Below are 25,261 nucleotides of genomic sequence, written 5' to 3'. Positions count from 1 at the left end.
ACATGGGAATGAGTCGAATTGCCTGCTTATTTATTTTGTTAGTTATATTCTCCGTGACTACCTTGTGTTACTCTTGTAGGGCACAGCTCGTTCTTAAACAATGTCGACCTTCGTTGTGAAGCGCAGAATCGACAGCAGTGCGATTCTCCTGGCAGCCCTGTCTGGCAAGGTGGGGGGTGGGGGGGTGGGGGGCGGAGGATACGAGACTCACGGGTCGGCCCAGGGTCCACGCTCGCTCGAGAGGTAGCGCCGGGTGAGGCACCACTGGCGCAGCGACGCGGTCAGCTGTGCCGCCTGCGTTTTGAGCGAGCTGTTGAAGCGCGCGCTCTCCCCGCGCGTGCGCCGGCGGAACGGCTCCATCACCTGGTCCTGCACGCGGCCATGGGGTGGGGGGGGGGCGACGCCCAGGGGTCAACTACGATTTGCTGGCCGCGGAAGCGCCGAAAATTACGACGGCGTCACGATCGCGATTCGTGGACACGACTAGGAGGATTCCGTCACGAGAATATCAAGCCGTGGTCGTACAGCGCTTAGCTACTACGCAGGAAACACTCCCAATTACGTGCGCACCGTAAAAAATTTCACCAAATTATAAACAAACAAAGCTAAAGGTGCTGTAATCCACTAAAAGCGGACACCTGACGAAGTCACCGATCAGTGGTGATGAGAAGAAAGTAGGCGTTGCCCGTAGGGGCGTTTCCCTGCCCATATATGGTCTTGCGGACCCCGAATCGAGGTGTCTATTGTATTGATTCTACTCAGTCGATCCGACAACCACATTAGAGCCTCGATACGTTTCGAGTTAATCACTGTGTCGATTCATGTGCAAGCGATCAACAGATCAAGTAATCCCATTGGTTAGAATAGCGTTCTGTGAAACACCCCCCTTTTTTGATTGGCTAATATCCGCACGACAGGCGATTCGCTCGCAGTGCATGTTTATCGCACAACAGCGCCGTGAGGACGTGGGTAGAGAAGGCAGCGGTGGTGGCGGCGGGAGGCGGGTGGGAGAGTTCGGGGAACCTGGAACTTGCGCTGGCTCTCGTTGCGGAGGCGGTCACGCCGGCACGAAGAGCCCATGAGCGCATCGAAGCACGAGTTCCAGAAGCAGCTCATGCGGTCGTGGCCCTTGGCGAAGCGCTCCATCTCAAACTGGTTCATCAGCGGCAGCACCTGCGGAGGCGCCGCACGACACCGCGGGGACAGCGCCGGTGATGACCGGCCACGCACGGCTCGCGACGACGACGCGATTAGTTTATAATGCGACGCGTGGGTACGCGAATGTTACGGCGTGACGTCTTCGCAATATCCGTCTTGCTTTTGTGCTTTGCTGTACTTCAAGGGCGAATAAAAGTTGGTTAAAAGTTCTTTAACGCTCTCAACAAGCCACAAGTCTTATAACCATTGCAATCTTAAAATCTATCGTGCTCATAAAGCACATGCTGTCCGTTACACGAGAAATAAGAGTTTGTTATTTCACAAATATAAGCAAAAAGGGGCAATGACAATCCGGAGAGATAAAATGGCGATAGATGGGTATCGCGTCCCTGATAGTCTACAATGTTTACATTGTGTTTCCATATCGCAGTGACCTGGCCGAGTGCTCACGCCACTGCCACGATGCAGCCGCCCCCCTGCGCCCAACACCACCACCACCACCACCAAGGACGTACCACGATGTCCACGAAGAGCCGCCACTCGGTCGAGCGGCAGTAGACCTGGAAGTCGTCCAGGCACGTGGGGCTGCCGTTGGGCGCCGGCAGGCCTGGTAGGTGTTCCGCCAGCGCCAGCAGCTTGTGACAACGCTCCAGCAGAGCGTGCAGCATGGGCACCACGAAGGAGTCTGCCACGGGCCCGCCGCCGCCACCACCGCCGCACTGACCCGGCGCGGGCACCGGTGCCTCCGTCGCACCGGTGGCACCGGTGCCCTCCTCTGCCGAGCGGTCCGTTTGTGGGTCCAGCACGTTGCGGCCCGCCGGCCGGTCCGGGGGGTGGGCAGGGTCCTGGGTTCCAAGCCGAGATGGCGGCTGCCCAACCTCCCGCCGCGTCAGCTGGTTCGGGTCAACGGCGCGATCTGCCACCGCGGGAGATGTTTGTTCCTCGCCGACGGGAGGGTGGGTGTCGAACGCTGCCCGGTGGCGGGCCCCGTGCTCCGGCGCCGAGCGGCTCAGGGCGTCGTCCAGGCGGCCCAGCAGGTAGCCGGCCTCCTCGCGGCCCGACAGCGGCCGCGTCTGCAGCAGCGTGTGCAGCTTGGCGGCAGCGGTGGCGCACACCTGCAGACGGCACAACCGCGTTACTCCGCAACGCAGGCCCGGGCGGGCAACCCTGGTCAATACGGCGCACGGCCGCGTACGGCCTCTCCGCTCCGACGCACCTGCGTGTCGCTGTGTGCGATGAAGCCCAGCAGGAGGCGCTGGCTGATGTGCGTCGTCTCGGAGAGGTCAAGCGGCGTGCCCAGCGAGGCCTGCCGTGCGCTCAGCGTGTCCAGCAGCGTCACCAGCCCCTCCATCACCTACAACAACAAAGACGAAGATCCCCCATGTCGCCTTCAACAAGTGCTGTTAGCGAGTAGCACCTGTGAAGGCAGGATCAGCACTAAAGGGGGTGGGTGGCCAGCACCACGCCCCGGCTACCTTTGTCTCCCTCGTGGGAATGTTTACACACTGCACCAGGTACTCAATTGAGGCTGAGTCGACCTAAAGGAGGCCCAGGACCGGTTCAGATAATCGTCACTGGTGTTGGCCATGAGCGGGAATCGAACTCTGGTCACCGGATTCATAGCGCAGCGCGCCAAACCACTACACTTCCGTACTGCTTCGCCACACACATCTACACACACACACTAACGGATCAGTGAGCAAGGTGTTCGCGCAGCAAGAGCAGCAGCATGAGGGTGCGGTTCCCCATCTCCCCACGTACCTTGAGGCTCCAGAACTCGGGGCAGGCTTGGCCCTCGGTGATGAGGAGGTCCTGCACGAGGCGCAGCAGCCGCAGGGCGTTGTCGGCGAGCCCCGGCAGCGAGGCGAGCGCGGCGTCGCGCACGTCCGACACGCACGCCTCCAGCATGAGCTCGAGCAGGCTGTGCATGCGGTCAGAACCACACCGTCAGACGCGTATGCATGCATGCACGCACGCATGTGCACAGTTTGACAAATATATAGCCAGACACTGAAAGACGCAGACACGCATGGCTCAGACACACAGGCATTGAATCACGTAACATCTTAGGTACACGGACAGACACACATATATAAGTATACACACGTACCGAAACACACGCCCAAACGCATAGGCAGGCAATTGGAAAAAGACAAAGATGCCACGTAGAGCCTTATAGACGTGCTGTTAAGCGAGCATCTATTAAGGTGGGCACGCCGCACGATGGCGTGTTATGACCAGCACCACGCACGGCCATCTTTGTCGTCGCACAAGGTACTCGCTTAAGGCTGTGTCGACCTCGGGCAGATCAAGGGCCGGTTCAGATATGTGCCAGGATAGGAACTGGGTTTTCCCGGCACATAGCGCAGCGCGCCAACCACGACACTTCCCGCTCGCGTATTAGTCGTGGCCCCGAGCCAGCGGTGCAAACTCCACATTCCCAGTCTCTCCACAGTTGGACCCATTGACCACAAGGTGGGTGCACCAGCGACTGGGCGCAAGTTGGGTTGGAGCACTCTGCCGCCCGGCCGCCTGGCCCGAGCCTCTACCCGCTTGCGCGGGGGGTCGCGGGGGGTCACGGGGGGGTCGTGGGGGGGGGGTCGTGGGGGGGTCGCGGGAGAGGGGATCGCCGAGGGTCTCACCAGCGCTTGATGTGGCTGGGTGGACGCAGCAGCAGGCAGCGGGAGCCCAGCTTGGTGAGCGCCGTGAACACCTGGCCGCGCTCGCGCCACGCCGACTCGTCCGAGCCCTCCACGCCGTGCCACATGGCGGAGAAGAGCACGCTCACCAGCAGGTCGCACAGGTCCTCCTCCACGGGGACCTGCGGGGGAGGCAGGGGTCACGCGTGCCGCTCAGTGGACGCCGTTGAAGGTTAGGGGGCGAAAGACGGTGGTGTGGCGAAGTTGACATCGGCCCTGGTGTCGAGGATATAATTCAGGCCCCCATCCCCCCCTTTCCAGTTCTCTTCCCCTAGAGATTCCAGCACCTGGTTCCTCTAGCCTGCAGTTGCACAGCCTGTACACTCGATTGCTAAGAGTAGGAGCGACGCTATGCGCTATTCCCTAAAAAGTGCGATCCACCTGCACTCCACCGACACCTCGCCCATTACCCTCACCCACACATCACCCCTCACACCTCACCCACCGATTGCTCCACATGGGAGAAGAACTCCTCGTTCAGGAGGCTCTCGTCGAAGGCGTCCGACAGCGACGACTCCTGGCGGCTCACGGATCCGGGGAACGGCTTCCACGTGTCGAGTGGGGACGGGGTGCTCGGCACGCTCCCCGAACCGCCGCCGCCGCCCCCCGCGGCTGGGGCGCCCGCCCCAAAGGACCCCCTGGAGCCCGGAGGGGCCCCGTGCGCGCACGCCCCCTCGGGCAGGGGGCTGTCCAGGGTCAGGTCGAAGGGCGAGTCGCGGAAGGGCGTGTGGGGCTGGTAGGAGAGCGAGGCGAGGCTGTCGCTCTCTCCGTCGCTGGCGCCCGCCGCTCCGTCCCCGCCACCCAGGACAATGCCGTTGTTGAAGCTGAACGAGCCCTGGCAGCGCGCGCGCGTTGGAAAGTCGTAGGCCTCCCCGGGGTCACCCGCTTGCCGGCCCAGTAGCTCCGATGCCTCCTCCGCCTGGCCGTTCCTGGGATGGCACGCGCGCAATTCAGTCTCGTTCGCCATTTGCGAAAAGGGGTTAAGGTTTGCTTTGTTGCTTCCCAAGCCAATCACAGATCGATCGAATTCCGGATCAATTTCAAGATGGCACCACTGCCTTCAAGATCCTACAGAATCACCCCTGCCTAGCTCTCCCCTCTTACCTTGCTCGACTCCCCTCCATGCACTCTCCTACTTCTCCCCTCTCATCTCGCTCAACTACCCCTCCGTGTTCAATCATCATTTCCTGCCGTCTCCGAGCCTCTGACCTCTGTATGAACCACGTGCTGGACAGCGTGTCCTGTCGGCACAGCTTGGCCTTGTGGTGCCCTCGGGGCACCTTGTCCCCGTCCGCCCGGGTCGCGACCTCTCCCTCGGGGATTACAGCGACCCCCAGCGGCGGGGTGGCATCCGTGGGGCTGGCGGTGTCCCCGGCCTGGGCGTTGGGGTTGGACTCCCAGGCCAGGAGCCGGACGAGCGTGTCTTGCCAGCCCGTGCAGCGCGCAATCTGCTGGATGGCGTCGTGCGAGTTGTACACGAGGTCAAACACCTGCAGGGAGGAGCGGCGGTCGGGCGGGAGAGAGAATAAACATTCCGAGTCTCTGAAAATGCTCGGAAGGAAACCAATGACACGGGAAATAAAACACTCAAAAGTCTTTAGAGGTGGCCGGGTGACCGAGCGGTGCGAACGTAAGTCACACCCCGTTGATGTCACCAACACGGAAGGTGTCAAGGCGTCACAGGTTGCCGGGTGGCTCAGTGGTGAAAGGGCTGAGCTGGCACCGCTAAGTGGGTGGGTTCGAGTACGGGTTTTAGCCGCGTGCGATTCAAACGGGTTCTCAGGTGTGGTGAGTTAATGATCTCAGCCGGGCCACCAATGGTGGCACAAAATATCACATTACAATTGGTCCTGAACATCACTTAGCGAAAATTCCAGCTCTGAGAATTTGTGCACCATGATGCCAATTGCGCAATCGTGATAAATAGTTGTTAAAATAACAATAAATTAACTAAAACCCCGAGAGTTTTTGAGCACGACTGCTCTGCTTATTACATGGGCACACACAGAGTGGGTCACACGGCAAGCAGCAGGCGTTTGGTTCGAGCTGTGGATCGAGCCGTGGATCGAGAATCAGAGCAAAACCTTGGCTCTCCGGTCACCAGACCCCTTGCCAAGCCCAGCGCCGACTCACCTTCTTGCACACGGCATGCCTGACAGACAGGTCGGCCTTGCGGGAGAAGTGAACCACGGCCATGATGTCCTGGTAGTTGGGCGACGTGTCTGGGGTACAAGAAAGCACGTCACTCCTCGTCGGGCAAAAATTCAGCGGACACACGGGGGTCTAAACGACGCATCGATGTCATTCGCCACTCGATGTCGATTCTCAAAGCTCACGATGCCCTCTGCTGCCCACAACGTAGGCCCACAGCCTAAAGCAACCTGCTGTGCATGGTGATAATCCCGTCTGAGCACTACCCAAGCTCTGCTTAGCTTCTGAATAATTCAACTATTCTGATGAGATCGGACGCACGATGTGATTTCTCAAGGGCAAACTGCGGGTAAGGGGTTCATGCGAGTCTCAACGTTCACCCAAGAAGAGCGTTGCCCGCTGGAGAGGGGAGACACACCGACATTCGGCAATGTGACAAACATCCCAACACACGTGTTTTGAGACCGAGGCTTCTGTGAATAAATAAACAATTATTATGAACGATAATGATCTGTTTTGATGGAGGCCCTTTACACCGGGGCATCTCAGAGCCATTTCCATGTGACAAGTGACTTACTTTACATCTAAAACCTTTGAACGGGCACCCCTAGTTACAGCTGTCCCTGCGAACGGGATTAGTCGGTCAGTAGGGGGCAATTATTGCTTGGTGTGTGTAGTCCCAGTTCAGTAATTTGCAGACAATTTTTTTAATTTGGCAAAATTCAGACCTTGACGCCGGAACACAATGGCCAGCTCATTTCAAACAACGTCCAATGCTAAGCGGATGGCGCTTATTTTATCGTGAATCGGCAATGAGAAGGCTCGCATGCTCACTCTTGCACGCACACACGTACGCTCGCACACACGTACACACGCACGCAGACTCACCGGCGGTGACGATGATGAGCAGCATCCCTCGCACGACGGTGAGCGTGACGGGCACGTCGGCCTGCAGTGCCACCAGCCCCGCGAACAGCCCGTCCCGCAGACGCAACCGCTGCTTGCTCTTCTCCCCGATGCGCTCGCTGCGTAGCAGGCGCAGGAACAGCTGCAGAAACAAGGGTGCCACTCGCTCGTTAGCGGGCGCGAGCTTCAGAAGCAGAACTCCATTCTGTGCCCCCACACACACAAATACACCGGCCTATCGGCTTTCTGGAAAAATTCGAATAAAACAGCATTTGTATAAGCAAACAAACCCTGGATCGTGTTCTCTGGTGTGGGAAGGTGATGGTCTCAGCCCGGTCACCATCACTTTAAATTTGGTTTTGCAAGTAATTTCTGCTAAATTTACCACCTGCAGAGCAGGTGTTAAAGTGTTATTCTCCGCTGTTTGGCACCAGCGGTCACTTGAAGGGCACTCAGATGTAGCTCTGCGATATCCACAGGAGATTCGGACGGACGCTTCGTCTCGTGACGTGGTGCCGATTGTGCAATCGAGACAAAACTGGGGAGACAATCCAACAACAACAAGAGAGAGGGGCTGGTGGGAAGACGGCAAGGCGTGGCGTGGCGCAGACTCACGCGGAAGAGCTTCTCGCGCAGCACGTCCGAGTGCTTGCGCTGCAGTAGCAGCAGCGAGTAGAGGCCCTCACACTGCCCGGCCTCCGTGAGCAGCAGCACCAGCTGCTCGTAGCTGGGCGACGGGCCCTTGGAGCGCAGCAGTGCCAGCAGCATGTCCAGGCACGCGTTGATCTGCGGCGGCGCGCAAGTGAACATCACCGGGGTTCACTGGGCTGGCAGTGTACAGGGTGCATCAGGTGTTAGGTCTACGAGTCAAAATTTAGAGTGACCTCCTACTCAACTAAGCATCGAGGCGTTGCTCATCTCCGATTCAAAGCCCTGTGCGGGGGGTGGAAATTCCTCATTCCTATGGCGTGGGCGAATCTATCCATAGGACAACCACTGCTGTGCTTCCACACAAAGTGGTGCTCACTTCATGGATCCTGGAGGGATGATGGAGTGAGAGAGCCCCCAACCAGGATGTAACCTCGCAACTTATTGTGTGCCACTCACTTTACTGCTAAGTCAAGCGGCCGGTTATTCGTGTGTTTTTGTGTCTGTATAATACAACAAAAACAACTGCCGTTTATTTTATGCACATCGCGTAACAAACGTCTCAGAGCGCAGCATATTGCGCAGCCGAGGAGAGCCCCTGACGGTGCTCTAATGGCTAGCACCCTGGACTGGCAATGCAGGGGACGCCGGTTCAATCGATAGAACAATGGGGACACTTTATTAGATCCCACGCCGCCTGTGTCCACCCAGCAGTCTAAATGTTGGTCGATCAGCAGGTCGCACGAGGTGGGGTCAAGTGGGGGTATTCTAACTTATTTTAAGACGTCTTCACCAGTGTGGAAAACTCGGCCACATGACCTCTAGAGGGACTTTCCCGAGCTCCCTGGAGTGAAGACCCCTGTGCCAGCATTGGCTGAGCAGGATATTGCAGGGCTGCGCCTTTACCACTTACATACATACAGATTTGAAACCGTCGTATTTATCCCCGAGTGAGAGTGTCAACAAGGAAACAAACGATAAAATAGCGATGCCACAGCTGCACTGATAGATGATGAGAGTTGCCCGTGCCACCCGACCCACCTGCTCCTCTTCGCCAACAGAGGCCAGGAAGTTGATGATGCTCTGCACCTCGTCGCTCGACACCTCCTTGGTGATGTAGTACTTGATGAGGCCGAAGATGGCGGCTCGGATCACCCTGAGGTCGTCAGCGCACAGCTCCGACGAGCGGCTCCTGGGGAAAGGGGGGCGGGGGGTCAGAATCCACTCCACGTGCTCAACTACGGCCAGCAACCTCGAACCTTTAACCCAATCGTTTTCAACCTATTTGCTACGGCGGCCCTCAAACGGAATGGCGGCCCCCACGGCAATTCGCCCCCGTGCCCCCCGTCTCCAAACCCCAGCTCCTGGGCCCCCCATCCCCCAGGTTGTTACGGTCACAATACTCAGAGAGATTGCCTGTTCACGCCTCTCGTCAACGTGGTGTTGGTGAGCGATGCGTTCCACGTTATGTTTTTGTGTGTTTTGTCGTCGCGGACGAGGCGCCAATGCTGCCCGCATGCAGTCAACATTCCTCTGGGATCCACGCCGCAGGCTGCCTGGGGTTGAGAACCGCAGCTCGACTGAGCGAGGCGGTAAACTATTGATTTAAACTGAACTATTTTTATTTTACCAGCTAAGGCCCACTGAGCTATGTAGCTCCTTTTCAGAAGCGACCTGGCCACAGATTATAGCCCAAGTGGCTTATCACGTGGAACTGTATAGCCGCAACCAAATACTCTGAACGCGTGACGTTGATTCTAAATGTGGAGGAAAAAACCAGAGGATCCGGAGAAAAGTCCACGCGACCACGGGGAGAGAGACAAGCAAACTCCAAATATACAGGCGCCAGGGTCAGGATTGAACCCACAACCTTCTGTACATCAGGCGAGGTAGTTAACATCCTGCCATCATGGTCGCGCCAGGCACGCTCTCACCCGTAGTACGTGCGCACAACATCCAGCAGGAACTGCACGCCGTAGCGCCGTCGGAACTGCTTGTGGTTGTCCTTGATGATCGTCGACAGGTACTGGATGTGTCCTGCACACACCGAGCACACACACACACACAGAGGCGTCCCACTCAGCGAGCGCCAAATAAGCACGGCTGCTCGGTGCGCCAGGTGGTGGTGGTGGACAGCGGCGTGGCTGCCTTTGTCTCTCTCCCCGGTGGTGCCGACGTTGACCAACCCGCCCGTAAAGGCCGGTGCGAGATGGTATTTTGATCACGATAGAATACCATACGTAGAACCCCAATCCCAAAACAGTGGTGGCTTAACCCGACGGACAGTTTGGGTGATGTTGGCATCAACACCTTTGGCCATGATGACAACTTCACCTTGCTTCTGACCTCTGGGTTCAAATTGTATGGGGCCAAAGTCTTCCACGGTGGAAGTGGCGTGTGTCGATCGGTGAGCGACGCGCTCACCTATGCGCACGGGGAAGTCGGCCTGGCTCCACAGGCGGAAGTCGAAGAGCAGCGCTTGGTATGCCTGGTGCAGCAGCAGCGCGTTGCTATCGATGACCGCCTCCACCAGCAGCTGGCACGCGGTCAGCACGCTCGCGTCCATGTGACGCTTCCCGCTCTGCGGGGGAGCGGGTAGGTGGGGGGGAAAGAGGGAACGGGGGCGCGGGAGGAATCGGGGTTTAATTGCAGGTGCCTTCAAACCACGCCCGGCGGAGCTCCCCTCCCTACGGCTGAGGCGGCTTGCGCCACCACGCGCGTGCCCTCGGTACCTGCAAGATGAGAGCGCCGACCGTGGCCATGCCCTGGCTCTGCGCCAGCGACTCCTGATTGGCCGGGTGGTTCCGCACGAAGTTGCGCAGCAGCAGCAGGAAGCAGGCCACGTGGCTTCCCTCCAGTCGCGCCTCTGCAAGCGAGCGACGCGGCGGTTAGCGCGAGCGACGCGGCGGTTAGCGCGCGAGCGACGACGCGAGACGCTGAGCTCCTGCGTGGAGTGGAGCCGCGTTGACCGCTCACAGCCCTGTGATGCTCCACCAGGCCGTGCTCTGTCTTCGGGAGTTGTACACCGTCAGCGTCGTGGCGGAACAATTTAGATTCACCCTCATACTGACCTCTTAGCGGTCCTGAGCCTGTGATGGCAATTACACGTTCTTATGGTGGAGGCCAGCATTTTCCAAGAAACAATCACGACTGACTTAAAATTGACGAGGTGCTCATTATCATGACCCTCGTCATTATCAGCCATGATCTATCAACTGCTGGATGAAGGCCTCCCCAAATAATCACTAACTCTCTCACAGTCTCACAATGCAACGATCCATCTACTTACTCGACATGAGCAGATTTAACTGCTCCATATAATCGGGGGATGGTCTCTCGGGCATTTTCCCGACTTTGGCTGACACCGCATCATCAGTCTTGGCCATCAGCCACCTGTCCGAGCGACGTGCCCTGCCCAAGCCCACTTAACTTTTCCCAACATTTAAAGTGATGTCACTAACTTGCTTAAGTTCTCTAATCCATGTGTTCTTCTTCCCGGGGATCATTACGGCTGCAATTTAACTTCAAGACATTCCAATTGTTATGAGGCAATAATGCAAACGTGACAGTAACTTTCATAAGAGCAGCATAGAAATGCAACGTGCTCACAGATGGCTCAGGACTCGAAAGAGAAGATAATCTTCTCGCCGCGACTTTACCACCGGCGGGCCGACTGCGCCGCCACAGGACTGCCAGGCCAAGCTCTGCAGCCAACGTCAACGCTGCCAATACCAAAACTAACGAGTTTCTGTGGTCGTCGCGGGCTGACCGGAGGTGCGCGCGGGAGACGAGAAGGCGCCGCCGTCGTCCTGCTGCGCCGCGGGACACTCGGTGGACACGAGCTGCTCCAGCAGGGGCACGAGCACGGCCATGCCGCCCATGCAGTGGATCACGTCCTGCGCAAAACCAAAACGCACAGACGTCCGACGCTCTCCGTGTGCGCTTTGACGAGGGTTCCCGAGTGACGGCGGCGATCGGGCACTTCTCCGGGAGCTCTGGCAAGTGAAGGGCGACTAATGGGCGGGTAACGAACAAGTCGTCCATTACCTTGATGTCCCAGTTGACGACCGTCTGCCCGGTGAGTCGTCCGTCAAACAGGTGGCTGGGGGCGAGGTCCAGGCACAGCAGCTTTTGACACGCCTAGACGCACGAGCGCACACACACACACACACATGGTTAAACATCCCCGGTATAGCCTACAACAGTCCAATTAGTCAGCCCCTATTAAGGATGGCACAGCGTACGAGTAGATGGTGTGAGCAGCCCCATGCCTAGCCGCCTTTGTCTCCCCAGTGTACTCATTGGAGGCTGAGTCGGTCTAGGGGAGGCCCAGGACCGGTTCAAATAATCGTCACTGGTGTTGGCCGTGAGCGGCAATCGAATCGGGTCGCTGGGTTCATGGCGAAGCGCGCTAACTGCTACAACACCGCTCCCCACACACACAATCACACACATACAATCACACACACACAATCACACACACACAATCACACACACACAATCACACACACACACAATCACACACACACAATCACACACACACAATCACACACACACACAATCACACACACACAATCACACACACACAATCACACACACACACAATCACACACACACTCACACACGCACCTTGGGGGTGTAGTAGAGCAACATTTTGGCTGGGAGGTCGGTCAGCTCGGGGGCACACTCCGGAGGCTTGAATGGGAACAGGTTGTTTGGGCCTACAAACACACAAACAAAAGAATCCCCCATATAGCTGACCAGACTGGAGGGGTAAGTGTACACGCGCACACACAAGCACACAGAGACACAACAACAAGGACAGAGATCCCCCGTATAATCTTCACAGGCTGCTGGGACAAGTGCTGTTAGCGAGTAGCACCTATAAGGCTTGCAGCAGTATCAACCATGTCTACCGATCCACATCTGTAATAACTGCAACACCCACAAAAATGGCAATCATTGCAAACTCTGCAACGTTGCAAACACTGAAACGTTGCAAACACTGCAACATTGCAAACACTGCAATTGCTGCAATCACTAAATTCACTGCAAACTCAGCAATTGCTGCAAACTCGGCAAAACCCACCGGCCTGGTGCAGCGCCTTGACCTGCGGCGGCTGCAGGGCGTCGTGGAAGACGCTCACGGAGCCCAGCTGGCCCCGCAGCGACGTGGGCGAGCCCCACTCGCTGTCCTGCGTGCCGGCCGGGATGGTGCGCAGGCACGGCGCCGTGCCGGGCGCCAGCCTGGGCACGCCGGACGACGAGGACAGGCGCGGCAGGCCGGCTCCCGGGAAGGCCGAGGGCCGGGTGGGGCTGCCGTCCAGCACCGAGGAGCTGGACGCGGAGATGGGCGACGGGATGGCCGTCACGCCGTGCGATGATGGGGAGGTCGGGAAGGAGGAGGTGGAGGAAGTGGAGTGAGGCGGCGAGCCCGGGAAGAAGGACGTGGGCTCGGGGATCTGAGACGGCGTGGGCGTGATCGTGCGGTTGCCCGCCGAGCCGATGCAGCACGACGTGAACGCCTGGAAAAACAACGATGACAGCGTCATCATCATCGTCGTCGGACATTGCCAAATTCACTGCTGGATGAAACCTGGCGGGGTGGGTAGATTCCAAATTTCACAAACATCACAATGATTCTGGCACACAATGGCCTACTCTTGCGGTCGCGGTGTGCGCTCAAGCGCCACTGCTTTCCCTGCCCCGTCCAGCTAACGCTGGTGCAGAGAAGTGTGGCATTCAACTTGAGAGCAGTGAGATCTGGGCTAGATGAGGCTGCGTTGTTCTCCAGGTGTTTGGAGCGAGGCCCGGGTGCGGAGTCACCGGCACAGCCCGGCTCCTTGCGCAACGAAGCACCCTGTTACCAATGTCAACCGGCAAGCGGACGGGAAAACCCAAACACTCATGGCCTTCACACAGGCACTGAAGGAAAGAGAAAACTCACACAGAAAGAAGAACAGCCGCGTCTCTCGCTCCCGCCTCTCGCCATCGCTCCCGCCTCACCTCGCCCATTGGGGGGAACTTGAGAGGCGCCGTATCGCGCAGCTGCCCATTCACGTAGATGTTGACGATGCACTGGGAGAAGAGGGCGCGCCGGGCGGTGGTGTGCACCACGGCCACGCAGTGCTGCCGGCGCAGCGGGCGGACAGGGACGCACAGCGCACGGTCACTCACGGCACAAACACAAAGACCCCCCGTACAGCCTTGACAGACTGCTGGGGAAAGTGCTGTTAGCGAGCACCTGTGATACATCGCACACATATGTGGTGGAGTGGAGGCATGAAGGCAGGGAGGGAGGGAGGGAGGCGCACCCAGGCCGAGTCGTGGAAGCAGGTGTCGGGCAGGCTGACGGTGACGTACTCCTTCTTGGTGCACACGGCCACCACCAGCACGCCGGCGCCAGTCACGAATGCCTCGAAGCCCGTGCCGCTCGACGTGAAGAAGCTGCCATGGGGTGAGAGACATGGGGGGGTTGGGGGGGACACCGGGGAAGACGTGGCCTCTCTGCCACCAGGATTGGCGCGAGTAAGCGATCCCAGGGCTGCACACACGCACGACCACGCTGTGTCCGCGTGTCCGCGCCGTAGCGACCGACAGGTGCCGCGCCGTCCTACCTGTACAGCTGCTTCCGCTTGCCGCCAGCGAGGTGCGCCAGCCTCTGCTCGGTGGCGTCGAGGCAGAACCAGGCGTGGAAGCTAAACCCGCTGCCGGGCCAGCGCTGCACGGCGGGCACGGTGATGCCGGCCATGGCGTGCGTCAGGTCGAAGTAGTGCATGGCGCGCTCCACGCCGTCGCGCCGCGCCATGGCCGACAGCGCACGCGTCACCGTCCCGGTGAGCGGGTGCACCGCCGCCACTTCCGCGTTGAAACCGTCCGTGGAACTCCACCTCCTCTTCGCGCTCCCGTCGTCCGCTCGGCCGCCGTCGTTGTCGAGGTAATCGCCGCCGCCGACTGTGAGCACGGTGCCAAGGGCGGTGGCGGTGCCGACGTGCAGCCTCGTGCTCACGCCCACCGGCACCAGAGCCGGCGCCGGCAGAGCGTCGCTGGACGCCGCCGAGGAGGAGGTGGCGGCGTCGGGGGTGGGGACGTCCGACGAGAAGGCGGACTCCGTGGGGGAGGAGGCGTGGACGCGGAGAAGCCTGAAGAGGCAGAAGAGCTCCTTGGCTCGGATGGACTGGGAGCCCAGCGCCTCGAGGAGTCCGACGAGGCTCACGGCGCAGTCCATGTGCCGGACGGGGTCCACCATCTGCAGGGCAGCACCGCGGAGTTCACGCGCAGCATGCCCAGCGCGGGAACAGGCGTCAAGGTCTCTGACCCCGTTGATGAGGTCCTCTGCCCAATGGCAGGGCCTCTTGCTCGCAATCTTTATTCGCGCTCGCTTACCCAGCAAGGCTCTTTTTCCAGGAGGGTCCTGCCAAGTTGTCCTAGCAGGGGGCGATGTTGTTGCTGTGTGTTTTCCCGATCGAGTGATTTTGCAACTAATTTGTTCGCATTGCGCTACGAGGCCAATACCAGCTGCAAAGAGATGAGAGTAATTTGGAGAACCCGGAGGAAACCCACGCAGAACAGGGGGAGAGAGAACATACAAACTCCACGCAGAAAGGCACCCGAGTCGGGAATCGAACCCAGGGTTTTTTGCTGCGGGCCAAAACTGTCACCACTGCGCCGCCACCCTGCCACCCCACGAGCACCTCCAGTGTCTGTGCGACACAGAACCGACGCAGGGAACTGAATGCGTTTAGGGGTGCGCAACGGCGGCACGCACGCAGGCATGGGAGGGAGGCAGCAGCGGCACCTGCAGGGAGTCCAGGATGCAGGACATCATGCCGGCGTTGACGCAGACGGTGCGGCTTGGACGGTCGGCGCAGCACAGCTGGTGCAGCGCGGCGGCCAAGTAGGAGCGGGCGGACAGCGATTCCAGCGTGGGCAGCCAGCGCACCAGCATCAGCAGCGCCTGCACGTTGGCCACGCCGCCGCCGCCGCCGCCCCCGTACATGCGAGAGGCGCCGCTCAGCGCCTGCCTGTGGTCTCCCTCCACCGCCTGCGACCGAATACGCGCGCACAGAGGCAGAGATCCCCCGTGTCGCCTTAAGCAGACTGTTTGGGGAAAAGTGCCTTTAGAGAGTGCCGAAGAAGGCCGGCACGGCGCACGAGGGGGTGGGTGTGGCCAGCGCCACGCCCGGCCGCGTTTGTTTCCCAAGTGCTGATGTTTACACACCACACCAGGTACTCTTATCAGAATCAGAATCCTTATTTAAACTGGAGAATCTAAGGAGCTATGAAGCTCTTTTCACAGTAGGGGTGGGTCAGCAAGTTACATATAAGGCCGAGTCGACCCAAGGGAGGGCATTGCACCAGTTCAGATAATCGTCACCGATTTTACCTGTGGCCGGGAATTGAACCCAGGTGGCCATGTTCACAGGGCGGTGCGCTAACCACTTCACCACCGAGTCAGTTCTGAATCGCTGCAGTCTTGCTGGTCCCTCGGGCAAAGACAAGGGTCCTCTTCCAGGATTGTTCCGGACTCGCTCCACGGTTCCTCCGAACGGCGAGCCGAGGGGACCAGGCGCGTCCACGCCAGGTCATCCGTCCGCCGGACGAGAAATATATCTCGTCGCCATCACGAGAGTCACGTCAGATTCCCAAAAAGGAATGGCGCAGGAGGTGACCCCTCACCATGTCCAGCAGCTCGTACAGCAGCGCAAGCGACGGCTGTCCCAGGGACTGCAGCAGGTCGAACAGGTGGTTGTAGCCGATCCGCTCCTTGAACACCTCCTGTGGAGGCAGCGGCAACAACGATGATGCGGGTGTGGTGGTGGCGTGGGAACGATGACACGGGGTTTTGAAAAGTATCCCAAAACCCAGTCGATATAAGGTTGAGGAATTTTCATTTATTATTCGCTGGAATGCCACAGCCAGCCTCAAAACGATTAATGCACGTATTGGAAATACAAAAACGCAAACTCACAATCGAACACCGAGCCCTCCCACGGTGACTGTTACCCATGGTGGCAGGGCGTGCCGGAAAGTGCTGCCCACTACTTATGGACCAGAGGTCACTTGAATGGTTCCGAGAGGTAACTCCGCGAGATCCGCTTCGGCTGACCGTTCACTAACAAGAAGGGTCGCGCCGCTCTGCGAGAATTACGAATAATATTTTGACACAACACCGACAGTGTAGTCGTGACAAAACGACAACATCGTTCTACAAGCATCAACAATAACAACCGACTGTCATGCCAGCAGTGCGATGGAAGCAACAGAACGTAGAGTTTCACAGAAAGTTCGCCCAGCCACGCGGCAGCGGGCAGGCAGCCCAACAGATAATCGTTTGCGAGACAGCTGAACAGTATCACGTTACATTTACACGAGAAAAAAATGGTAACGGAGATACTGAGCAAACAGTCTCATAAGACGCCATCGACGCTAACGGATGCAGGCTCGGCCACACTCCACACACCCACCAAGACACAACTCTGCAATGGGCGATCTCACACAGGTTTGGGAATGCAGCAACAATAATTGCTGTCGTGTCCTCCTACACTGCTGCGACTACGCTCCTCACACCCTTGTGGACAGTGCTGGCCCTAAAGTCCATTGAAGGTTACACGGGGGACCTTTGTCTTTGTGGTGCTTGCTCACGGCACTTTCCACAAAAAGTGGTGTCAAGATCGCCCTCTGTGGGGGAGGCTCATGAAGGACGCTCCTGGGCGGTTGGAGGCAGTCGTGCTCCAGCAACGAAAGAGGGTGGAGGAGCGATGTTCACGTCATCTAAGCGAGTTAAACTATAACACCTGGGGGCCTAACCTGTAAACTCTTGCTCGTGATCCTTTGACACATCGCACAACAGTCTCAAAGTACATGAAGCCTGGCACAAACGGCACGACGGCACCGCCGCCAAGAAGTGGCAGTTGTTGTGGTTGTCGTACGAGAGAGTCTATGGGTGTGTCTCTCATTGTACAGCTAGCCTAGCACGTTCGCACTTCTGAGTGAAGTTCACAGCAGCTATCGTTGCTGTGTGTGCCCGCCCCCCCGCCCTACCGTGTGTGTTTCCAGCAACGTATGGGTGGCTCACCTTGGCAGCGGGCGAGGTGTGCATCACGCACGTCAGCACGCGGATGGTGAGTACCGTCAGGGCGTCCGTACGCTTGCCTGGGCCCTGCGCAGGCATCAGCAGGTGGCGCACGAAGGCACACAAATACACGCACACACACGGGAACACATGCAACACACGCACGCAGACACGCACGCACACACACGCGCGCTTAACAGACACACACATGCACACACACACACACGTGCAGCAGCGTACACTACAATCAGAAACGTGTCATGCGCAGAACAACGATGTCAACAAGCTGCATCTAATTTGTTTGAAAAGAAAGATTAGACCACCCAGGCTGAGGTTCTGTACACACCACGGATTAACACGGCAGCTCAGGAATTCACCGTTAAACTATGGCACAAGTCGTAACAATTGTCACTGTGTTAGTGGCTCTAAATAGTTCTTGTACTTTCTGACAATCGTGCACTAAACGTGCTGCGGTGTTTGAGCATAGCTGAAAACACGTCGCTCGCCGGGCGACATCGCGGCATCGCTTGGCAATGAACGCTTAAAAAGAGGCGTGGACAAGGTTTGGTTGGTAGAGGCTCAAAAATGTAAAATCGTCACGGGTCCACCCAAGCGTGCCTTTGGGGCCCGATGGCCAGAGACGCCGGCCGTGGTGTGTACGAGCCCTCGACGTCGCCTCCTCCGCACGCGTTCAATTTCAATCGATTGGATGAAAAAACCACACAGAGCAGACTCGATGCATCGCAAAACTCGTAGCTGGGAAATTTGCTCAGTAACCAACGGAACTGAGATTAACAGACCGGCGCGTGGTTTCTGAAAATGTTTGTCGACTGCAAAAGAAAATAACCCCGCAACACCGTTGTTAAACGTACAGCCTCATGCAAATCAAACTGAATCTGATACAAATACCGGCCAGTCTGCATGATTTCAGCCAAAGACTGGCGGTGGTTTAATCTTCGTGACCAGCCACCAGATTCTAATGGCCACTGTGGCTGAAACCAAGAAAAACAAAGCCAAAGGAGTAAGCATTTCACGTAACATGTTTAAAAGTCTGTTAATATGTGTGGTGATCGTAACAACCAGTTGTATAACACGTCACGTGCAGGAAGAACGTAACCGTATGGGGTCGAGGGTTAGGCTACGTCTGACCTCTTGACCCGGGACAGTGGGCTGACCCACAGACTTTCTCGGTGAGTTTCATGGTTCCAGTTGGTGTCATGGAGACTCGATTACAACCATTTCACCCTTCACCTGATTCACAGCTCGAGCCCACGCAGACTTTCCAGAGCATATCAGATTTGCGTGCATCGATTTACACACGTCAAGATTTATTCAAATCGGTCATGTCGACAACACAAAAACGCATGCAAAAAACAAAAATACAAACGCTACCGCTAGAGAGACAGACAAAAAGAGCCCTTCCACCAGGATGGGTCGCGATGGAGGGGGAAGAGGGGGGGAGGCTTTTGGGAAAGGAGGGGGGGGGTTTCCCAGGGTAGGGGGGGGGCGAAGCGTGATCAAGCGAGAGGAGGCACCGGCACACCCAGAGAAGCACAGGGGGCAGCAGGCTCTGGACAGAGTTCAGAGGTCACCCCGACGCTCGCAGGGAGGCGAGTACCTGCTCCAACTGCAATTTGCTGTTGGCAAGCTCTTTCTCGCTCTTGCCTGGCGCTTTGGCTCTAGCGCTCAACAAGAGCTGTCGGGGCAGACGACACGGGGCAACACACGGACGTGAGCTCGTGAGGACAGAGGGACGGTAGTTGGGGGAGCAAGGGGTGGGGGTGTGGGGGCCAGGGGGTGCGCAGGGGGACACAGGGTCAGCCCAAACCCCGCCACGTCGCATCCTCCACGACGGATGGAATATCGGCGCGAGCCCTGCATAAAACGCAACCAAGGAAGCGATGGGGACATCCCGTCGTCTGCGATGCACGAGTCCGATTCACGGGGGTGCGTTTGAGACGTACATCTAACGCGCGTGCACTTCCACTGTGGTCTTTACACACTGAAGAGTGTGCGGCGGTGTTTATTACCGGGATCTCTACATATCCGAGCGTGGCATCCGCACGTGCCAATGGAGGTCTCGGGCCTTGGCTCTCTCCAGCGCTGCCGAGCTCACAAGCTAAACGATATCACCCTGCTTTTGTGGCCTTGCCGTGCGGTACCCACACGTCAAGCTTGACCACACTGTCCCGCTTTGCCGAGTCACGATGCGTCATGCTGCGTCATGCCGTGCGACGACGCCGTGCGATGACGCCGTGCGACGACGCCGTGCGACGACGCCGTGCGATGACGCCGTAGTACGCGCGGAGCCTCGCTGCGCACGATGCACACGCCACGTTAGACGTGTGCGCCGTGAGGAACCCTGCTGTAACGTACCTGTGTCGTGCTAGACCATGTCACGCTGTGTTGTGCCATGCCACTCCGTGCCTAGTTGTGCTGTGTCACGCAATACGGGGCCTGGCCGCGTGCCCCGTGCCGGGCCTTGCCGTGGCGCGCCGCGTCACGCGCCGCTACGTGCCGCACACCTTGCTGTTGTGGAGTAGCCGTGTGAGGTGCTCGAAGCAGTTGCTGTTGAGGAAGCTGGCCTGCAGCACAGGCCGGTCCGAGCAGGCTAACATTTCCGGGATGGATCCTGCGCAATAACACAATGTCAAGAGCCATTGTCGTCGACAATATTATTGTCATCGTCATCATCAGCCATGGCCAATCCACTGCTGGATGAAAGCCTCTCCAAGTCACCACCATCCTTCATCGTCCTGCGATGCAATGATCCACCCGGCTCCTGCACATGCGCCGATCTCATCGCTCCGTCTCCTCTGTGCAACATGACCACCTCAAGAGACGATTTAAATCGCCGAGTTGAACATTTTAAAGTTGAGAGTTGGGGTCATGATGGGGGGTGCTCGTATATGCACCGAGGCATTGGTTGCTCATGACCTGTTTACAGCCCTGAGCCAGTGGTACAAATTCCACATTTATATGGTGGCGGCGAGTCTCGCCATAGGATAACCACTGGTTACCTCTTCACAGAATATTGTTTATTTGAAGGGACAATGGGCTGAGTCAAGCCCCTACCCCCCACTCTCCCGCTCAGCCACCCGGCCGGGATAACCGCAGACGACGCAGGCAGTCAAGACCCGTCACGGAGCACGGCACTCACTCAGCATGTGCATCTGCAGCTCCACCAACCCATCGTTCCACGCGAGGGACCCGGGCGTCGTGACGCCCTCGGCGTTCAGCACCTTGAAGTACCCATCCAGCACGGAGGCCACCTCCACCTGCCGCTGGTCCGGGCTGCCCGTGTGCAGCGCCTGCACCATTTCCGTCAGGCACTTGAGGGTGAGGCCGAGACGCCCTCGGGCCACGGACCCCGAGGACCCCGCCATGGCTGGATCAACCAGGAGCCGCATGAGGACCTCCAGGGTGGCCGGGGAGATCGCCTGCAGTGCGTTGCGCTGAGAGAACAATCGATCGCGTCGGTGGTCGTTACAAGGAAGAAAAATAGTGAACACGCATGGATTTTGTAATGCTCTCCAACACGCGTTTGTCTGCAGAATATCTAACCAGCAATAATCACATTGACTTCCAAGCCACGCAAGCGAGACGATGTCACACGCGCGGGTGGTTTGAAAGTGTTGACAAAGATGATCGCAAATCTCAGTGCAGTCAGGCGGAGTAATCTCGAGGGCGGCAACGGTGGGAATCTCACCTGGTTGCCCGCGATGACGGCCCCGAAGAGGTGCAGCAGTTGGTCCGTCAGCTTGCCAGGCAGGTGCGTGTACTCCTGGAAACATTCTGACACCCGCAGACGACGCACGGTGATGCACGCGGCGCTCGTGGGGGCCAAAGCGGCCCAACCCCGCCAAGCACGGTGGGACTCTCGTCTCAGCTGGGCATGCAACGAGTGCGTGAATCAATGCACGACAGCGTACATGAAGTGGCAGCAGCAGCAGCGCTTGCTGCTGTTGGATCTGATGGGAGGGTAGAGAGTATTGGTGAGGTGTTGTGGCGCGATCGGCTTTGGCCAATGGTGCTCTCTGCGGGAGTGAGACAATATTGTGCGGGTAATAAGTTTAATTTATTTTTATATGTATCATTCGATGCATGTATTGTGTGATTAAGGACTTTAAAATCGATTAATTATTTGACCGAGGGCTTCTGCGAGTCTCGTTCTCACAACCCCAAACCTTCTATTTAAATGGCAAATTTATGTACTGTGGTCCGATTCAACACAGTACATAAAATCCGTGATCTGGTACCGTCTGTAAAAGATGTGGTTCCAGACATACAGTACCCTGGTGTCTACAAACTAAGTTGGCTATCATGAGAGATTCGTTCATGAGGCGATCCACATATACAAACACAGAGACAATTTTAACCGAGAAGATGGATTCTGGCTTAGCAATCATTGGAAGGACGTAATAAACCATTTCGATACACATTAGGGTGGGTAGAATAATACAAAGTGTTATATTAAAATGTATAAGGCATAGGGTGGTTTATAGCAATACAGTATATAATTTAATGTTGGGTTTATCTATGGCAGTATATAGTACGGTATATGCTCGTGTGATGTAAGAGAATAAAGTTTATATGGAAGCATATTATATAATTTTTACGACGTAGAATTGTAATGTATTACTTGCTGTTAGTAACTCAGCTTATTGTAGAGTATAGTAAGTATACTGATGGTGCTATGCAGTTTATACTTTAGTTTTTTATGTAGTTTATACTTTAGTTTTCTACGTGGTTGTTTAGTAACTGCAGCTACATATCATTAACATTCCTTTCCTTTGTTAATGCTACTCCCTGCACCCCCCCTTGGTGCTGCTGATCCTGCATAATGCATGGGCATAATATGACTTTGAAACCCCCCCGCCCACCTCCTACGCATTTCCCATGAATATGCAAAATTCCTCTTCATATGCACATTCTTTTTGTTAAGGCGCTCTTCCACCTCCAACCCAGTTTATATATAAGCTCCTAGCTTGGTAGTGTCTCATTCTTCACCTGAAGACGGCTGCTTGCGTTGTAGCCGAAACGTCGTGAGAATTATTTCATTTTATTATGTTTTATTTTTATTATTTTATTACTTCCCTTCTACGTGACTTCACCGAAAGAACCAAGAAGACACATGCATGCTGACAAAGACAATGGAAGCATGGAGAGCCGCACGCTTGGAATAATGCTGAGAGACAGGTGAGCACATGGCTTAAGGAACATGTCCAAGTAAGAGACATTACATTGCCTGAAGAAAGTGATCGGGCATGGGCAGGACACGTCGCAAGGGGAGATGATGGCCGGTGGTCGAGACTAACATAGCAGTGGCATCCCAAGGAGGGAACACGCTTGAGAAGACATCTACTGCAGCAATGAAGCGATGAAATGAGCTTGTGTGGAGGTGCTAGACGGATCATAACGTTACCGGACCGTGAGAGATTGTGACGGCTTGGAGGCCCCTTCATCCAACAGTGGACAGGTCATGGCCTATGATGATGATTAATGTTCGGTAAAACACAAAAACTAGCCCTGTGGTGTGGCATTAGGAGAAGGCACCTTACATCTGGCTCATTCTCCTCCCTCTGAACCTGACAGAGTGGATACAGCAATGCAGGCACAATGCCCTCCATTCATTCTGCTCAAAACCGTGAAAGTCAATGTCTCGGTTAATGTGATAATTTCACTGAGAAATAAACACTGAAGAGGAAACGTCTGCTCTTGGCTGGGCTACAGTGCCGGGAAAAGATTGCGTTGCAGACCACCTCAAAAACCACTTCCTGTGGAGTCCGAGTGCTGGAACAACAGCGTCAGCAGCGGTCGCGATGCATCTACAAACGTGCCCTGCGCACCAAACACGACCACTCTAAAACCCCATCGCACCACAATTCCTTACAAACATTCTGTGGATTTTGCTTTCTGTAAACAGGAGCGAGCGCACGCATTTTTGCTTCAGCCTGCGAGGAACAGAGAGGAAGGGTTCTCATCCCTTCCGGCTCCCCGGCTCACAGCGCGACCTCAACACCGCAATGCTGCGTCACGGTGCTGGGGGCCTGCAGACCACGGACCGCCGCCCCCCACACCCTCCCACGCCGCCCCTGTCTGTGCGGCCGAGCTCGTAAACCGCCCGCCGCAGAAACAACGCGGATGAACGCGGGGCGAACTCACCCCTCCTGGACAGCGCCGGCCGTGAGAGACCTGCGCCCTGCTTGTTTACAGGCTCGGCACAGGGAAGGCTGTAACGACGACTCGTCTGCGGTGGAGGCATCGACCTAAATAGGCGCCGTCTGCGTCAACGAGCTCTTAAAACCGATCCCAGCTACAGAAACAATGCGGGCCAGCCCCTCCGCCTGTGCCCATGGGCCCTGGGGGAATTGTGCATTTTGCTTGTTTACAGGCTTCGGCTTAGGGGCGTTGTAACATCTCGTCAGCCGAGCCCTCTAACTAAACAGCTGGCAGCTCCTGCAGAATTAAGTTCAGTTGCCCAAGAAGCTCCCAGCACAGAGCTATGAGTCTCCCGCTGGAGCGATCCGGCTGTTCTCTCAGAAGAGTTCAGCCCCCCCCCCCACCGAGTTCCCCCCGGGCACATCAGCGGTTTCGTCGGTTGTGGCCATACCGCGCTTGGGTTGGCATGCGCTGACGCACGCACGCACGCGAGAGATGGGCGACTCACACGCGTGGGCACGACGCGACACTAAACCCACGCACGGTTCTATTTCGGTGAGAAACACTTGTCAGTTCATCGCTGGTGTGGAGTGAACTCGTGGATGCCTATGTAATTGTTCACAACAGGGCTGAAACGCAGCACGTACGACCACGTGAACGTGTCGAGGATTTAAAGAGACAGCGTTGGATCATCGCACGTGTGGGGTGGCTTTGCTGCTCTGAGGCATGACACAGAGGACAAGCGGAGGAAAGGCAAGTACCACCAAGATCATTCCTGGCATTTATGCCCTTTTAAAAAAGCATATATTTAGCATTATTTTAACACGTTTGTTTAAATTAGAATCCACTCAGAGCTGCAAGTCACAGGGACGGGTGGCGGGGGGGCGATACCGCTCTTGTCTCCGGCACCGCAACGGCTATTTGCAATCCTTTGCAACACGACACATTTGCATGTTGCGACATTTACCAATAACCTTCCGTCATTTCGCGTAACCCCTAATTGCGCAGGACGGACCAGGGCAGCAACTGTGCCAAGCCTCTCCCTGGATCCGAGTCACTCATGAATGCGACACGAGGTTGATTTTCACACGGAAGGCTGCTTATTCAATGTTGTCATTTGTGTATCCAGAAAAGCAACATTGAGTCTCCTGAATCTTATTCAGTAGCTTCAGGAAGGTTTGGTAATTTACAGAATGAAAAGCTTGCTTTTTGTACAAATAAAGCGATGATGATGAAGATGATGGCAAGAATTGATAATAATAATATTATTATAATAATGGGGGAAGAATTGATAACTTACAAAGTCAGAAAATTACGTGCTCATGTAATAGCACAATGGAAAGAAAGTATATTCTTTGGTTCTTTCGGTAAAGTCACGTAGCTATACAATTGACTCTCACTACGACCGAGCAATGCCAATCATGTCCCGCAATATCATCTGATTGTAGCGAGAGGCCGAGTC

At 56.6% G+C, this 25,261-nt stretch overlaps 1 protein-coding gene across 3 annotated transcripts in view; it reads right to left on the bottom strand.

Annotated features, from left to right (window-relative positions):
• The window catches only part of LOC144938268 (neurobeachin-like protein 1), a 55,276-nt gene that overhangs the window by 11,942 nt on the left and 18,073 nt on the right, over window positions 1-25,261 (bottom strand). For 2 of the 3 annotated variants that reach the window (XM_078866127.1, XM_078866129.1), the window contains exons 7-34: window positions 21,347-21,432; window positions 20,798-21,092; window positions 20,163-20,269; window positions 17,641-17,724; window positions 16,242-16,340; window positions 15,361-15,606; window positions 14,180-14,811; window positions 13,877-14,009; window positions 13,569-13,691; window positions 12,652-13,087; window positions 12,192-12,283; window positions 11,610-11,702; window positions 11,305-11,458; window positions 10,295-10,428; window positions 9,987-10,143; window positions 9,497-9,599; window positions 8,604-8,754; window positions 7,530-7,700; window positions 6,897-7,056; window positions 5,991-6,079; window positions 5,067-5,347; window positions 4,303-4,786; window positions 3,801-3,979; window positions 2,920-3,079; window positions 2,375-2,512; window positions 1,674-2,273; window positions 1,024-1,173; window positions 212-369 (exon numbers count right to left, since the gene is read on the bottom strand). In XM_078866127.1, the coding sequence (XP_078722253.1) occupies window positions 212-369; window positions 1,024-1,173; window positions 1,674-2,273; window positions 2,375-2,512; window positions 2,920-3,079; window positions 3,801-3,979; window positions 4,303-4,786; window positions 5,067-5,347; window positions 5,991-6,079; window positions 6,897-7,056; window positions 7,530-7,700; window positions 8,604-8,754; window positions 9,497-9,599; window positions 9,987-10,143; window positions 10,295-10,428; window positions 11,305-11,458; window positions 11,610-11,702; window positions 12,192-12,283; window positions 12,652-13,087; window positions 13,569-13,691; window positions 13,877-14,009; window positions 14,180-14,811; window positions 15,361-15,606; window positions 16,242-16,340; window positions 17,641-17,724; window positions 20,163-20,269; window positions 20,798-21,092; window positions 21,347-21,432 (5,695 nt within the window). The remainder of the gene's footprint in view (window positions 1-211; window positions 370-1,023; window positions 1,174-1,673; window positions 2,274-2,374; window positions 2,513-2,919; window positions 3,080-3,800; window positions 3,980-4,302; window positions 4,787-5,066; window positions 5,348-5,990; window positions 6,080-6,896; window positions 7,057-7,529; window positions 7,701-8,603; window positions 8,755-9,496; window positions 9,600-9,986; window positions 10,144-10,294; window positions 10,429-11,304; window positions 11,459-11,609; window positions 11,703-12,191; window positions 12,284-12,651; window positions 13,088-13,568; window positions 13,692-13,876; window positions 14,010-14,179; window positions 14,812-15,360; window positions 15,607-16,241; window positions 16,341-17,640; window positions 17,725-20,162; window positions 20,270-20,797; window positions 21,093-21,346; window positions 21,433-25,261) is intronic. The other variant, XM_078866128.1, reaches the window with a different exon arrangement.

The sequence above is a fragment of the Lampetra fluviatilis genome, chromosome 21, assembly GCF_964198595.1.
Source record: "Lampetra fluviatilis chromosome 21, kcLamFluv1.1, whole genome shotgun sequence".
In the NCBI taxonomy this organism is placed as follows: Eukaryota; Metazoa; Chordata; class Hyperoartia; order Petromyzontiformes; family Petromyzontidae; genus Lampetra; species Lampetra fluviatilis.
This window is presented reverse-complemented; position numbering and strand designations above follow the sequence as displayed.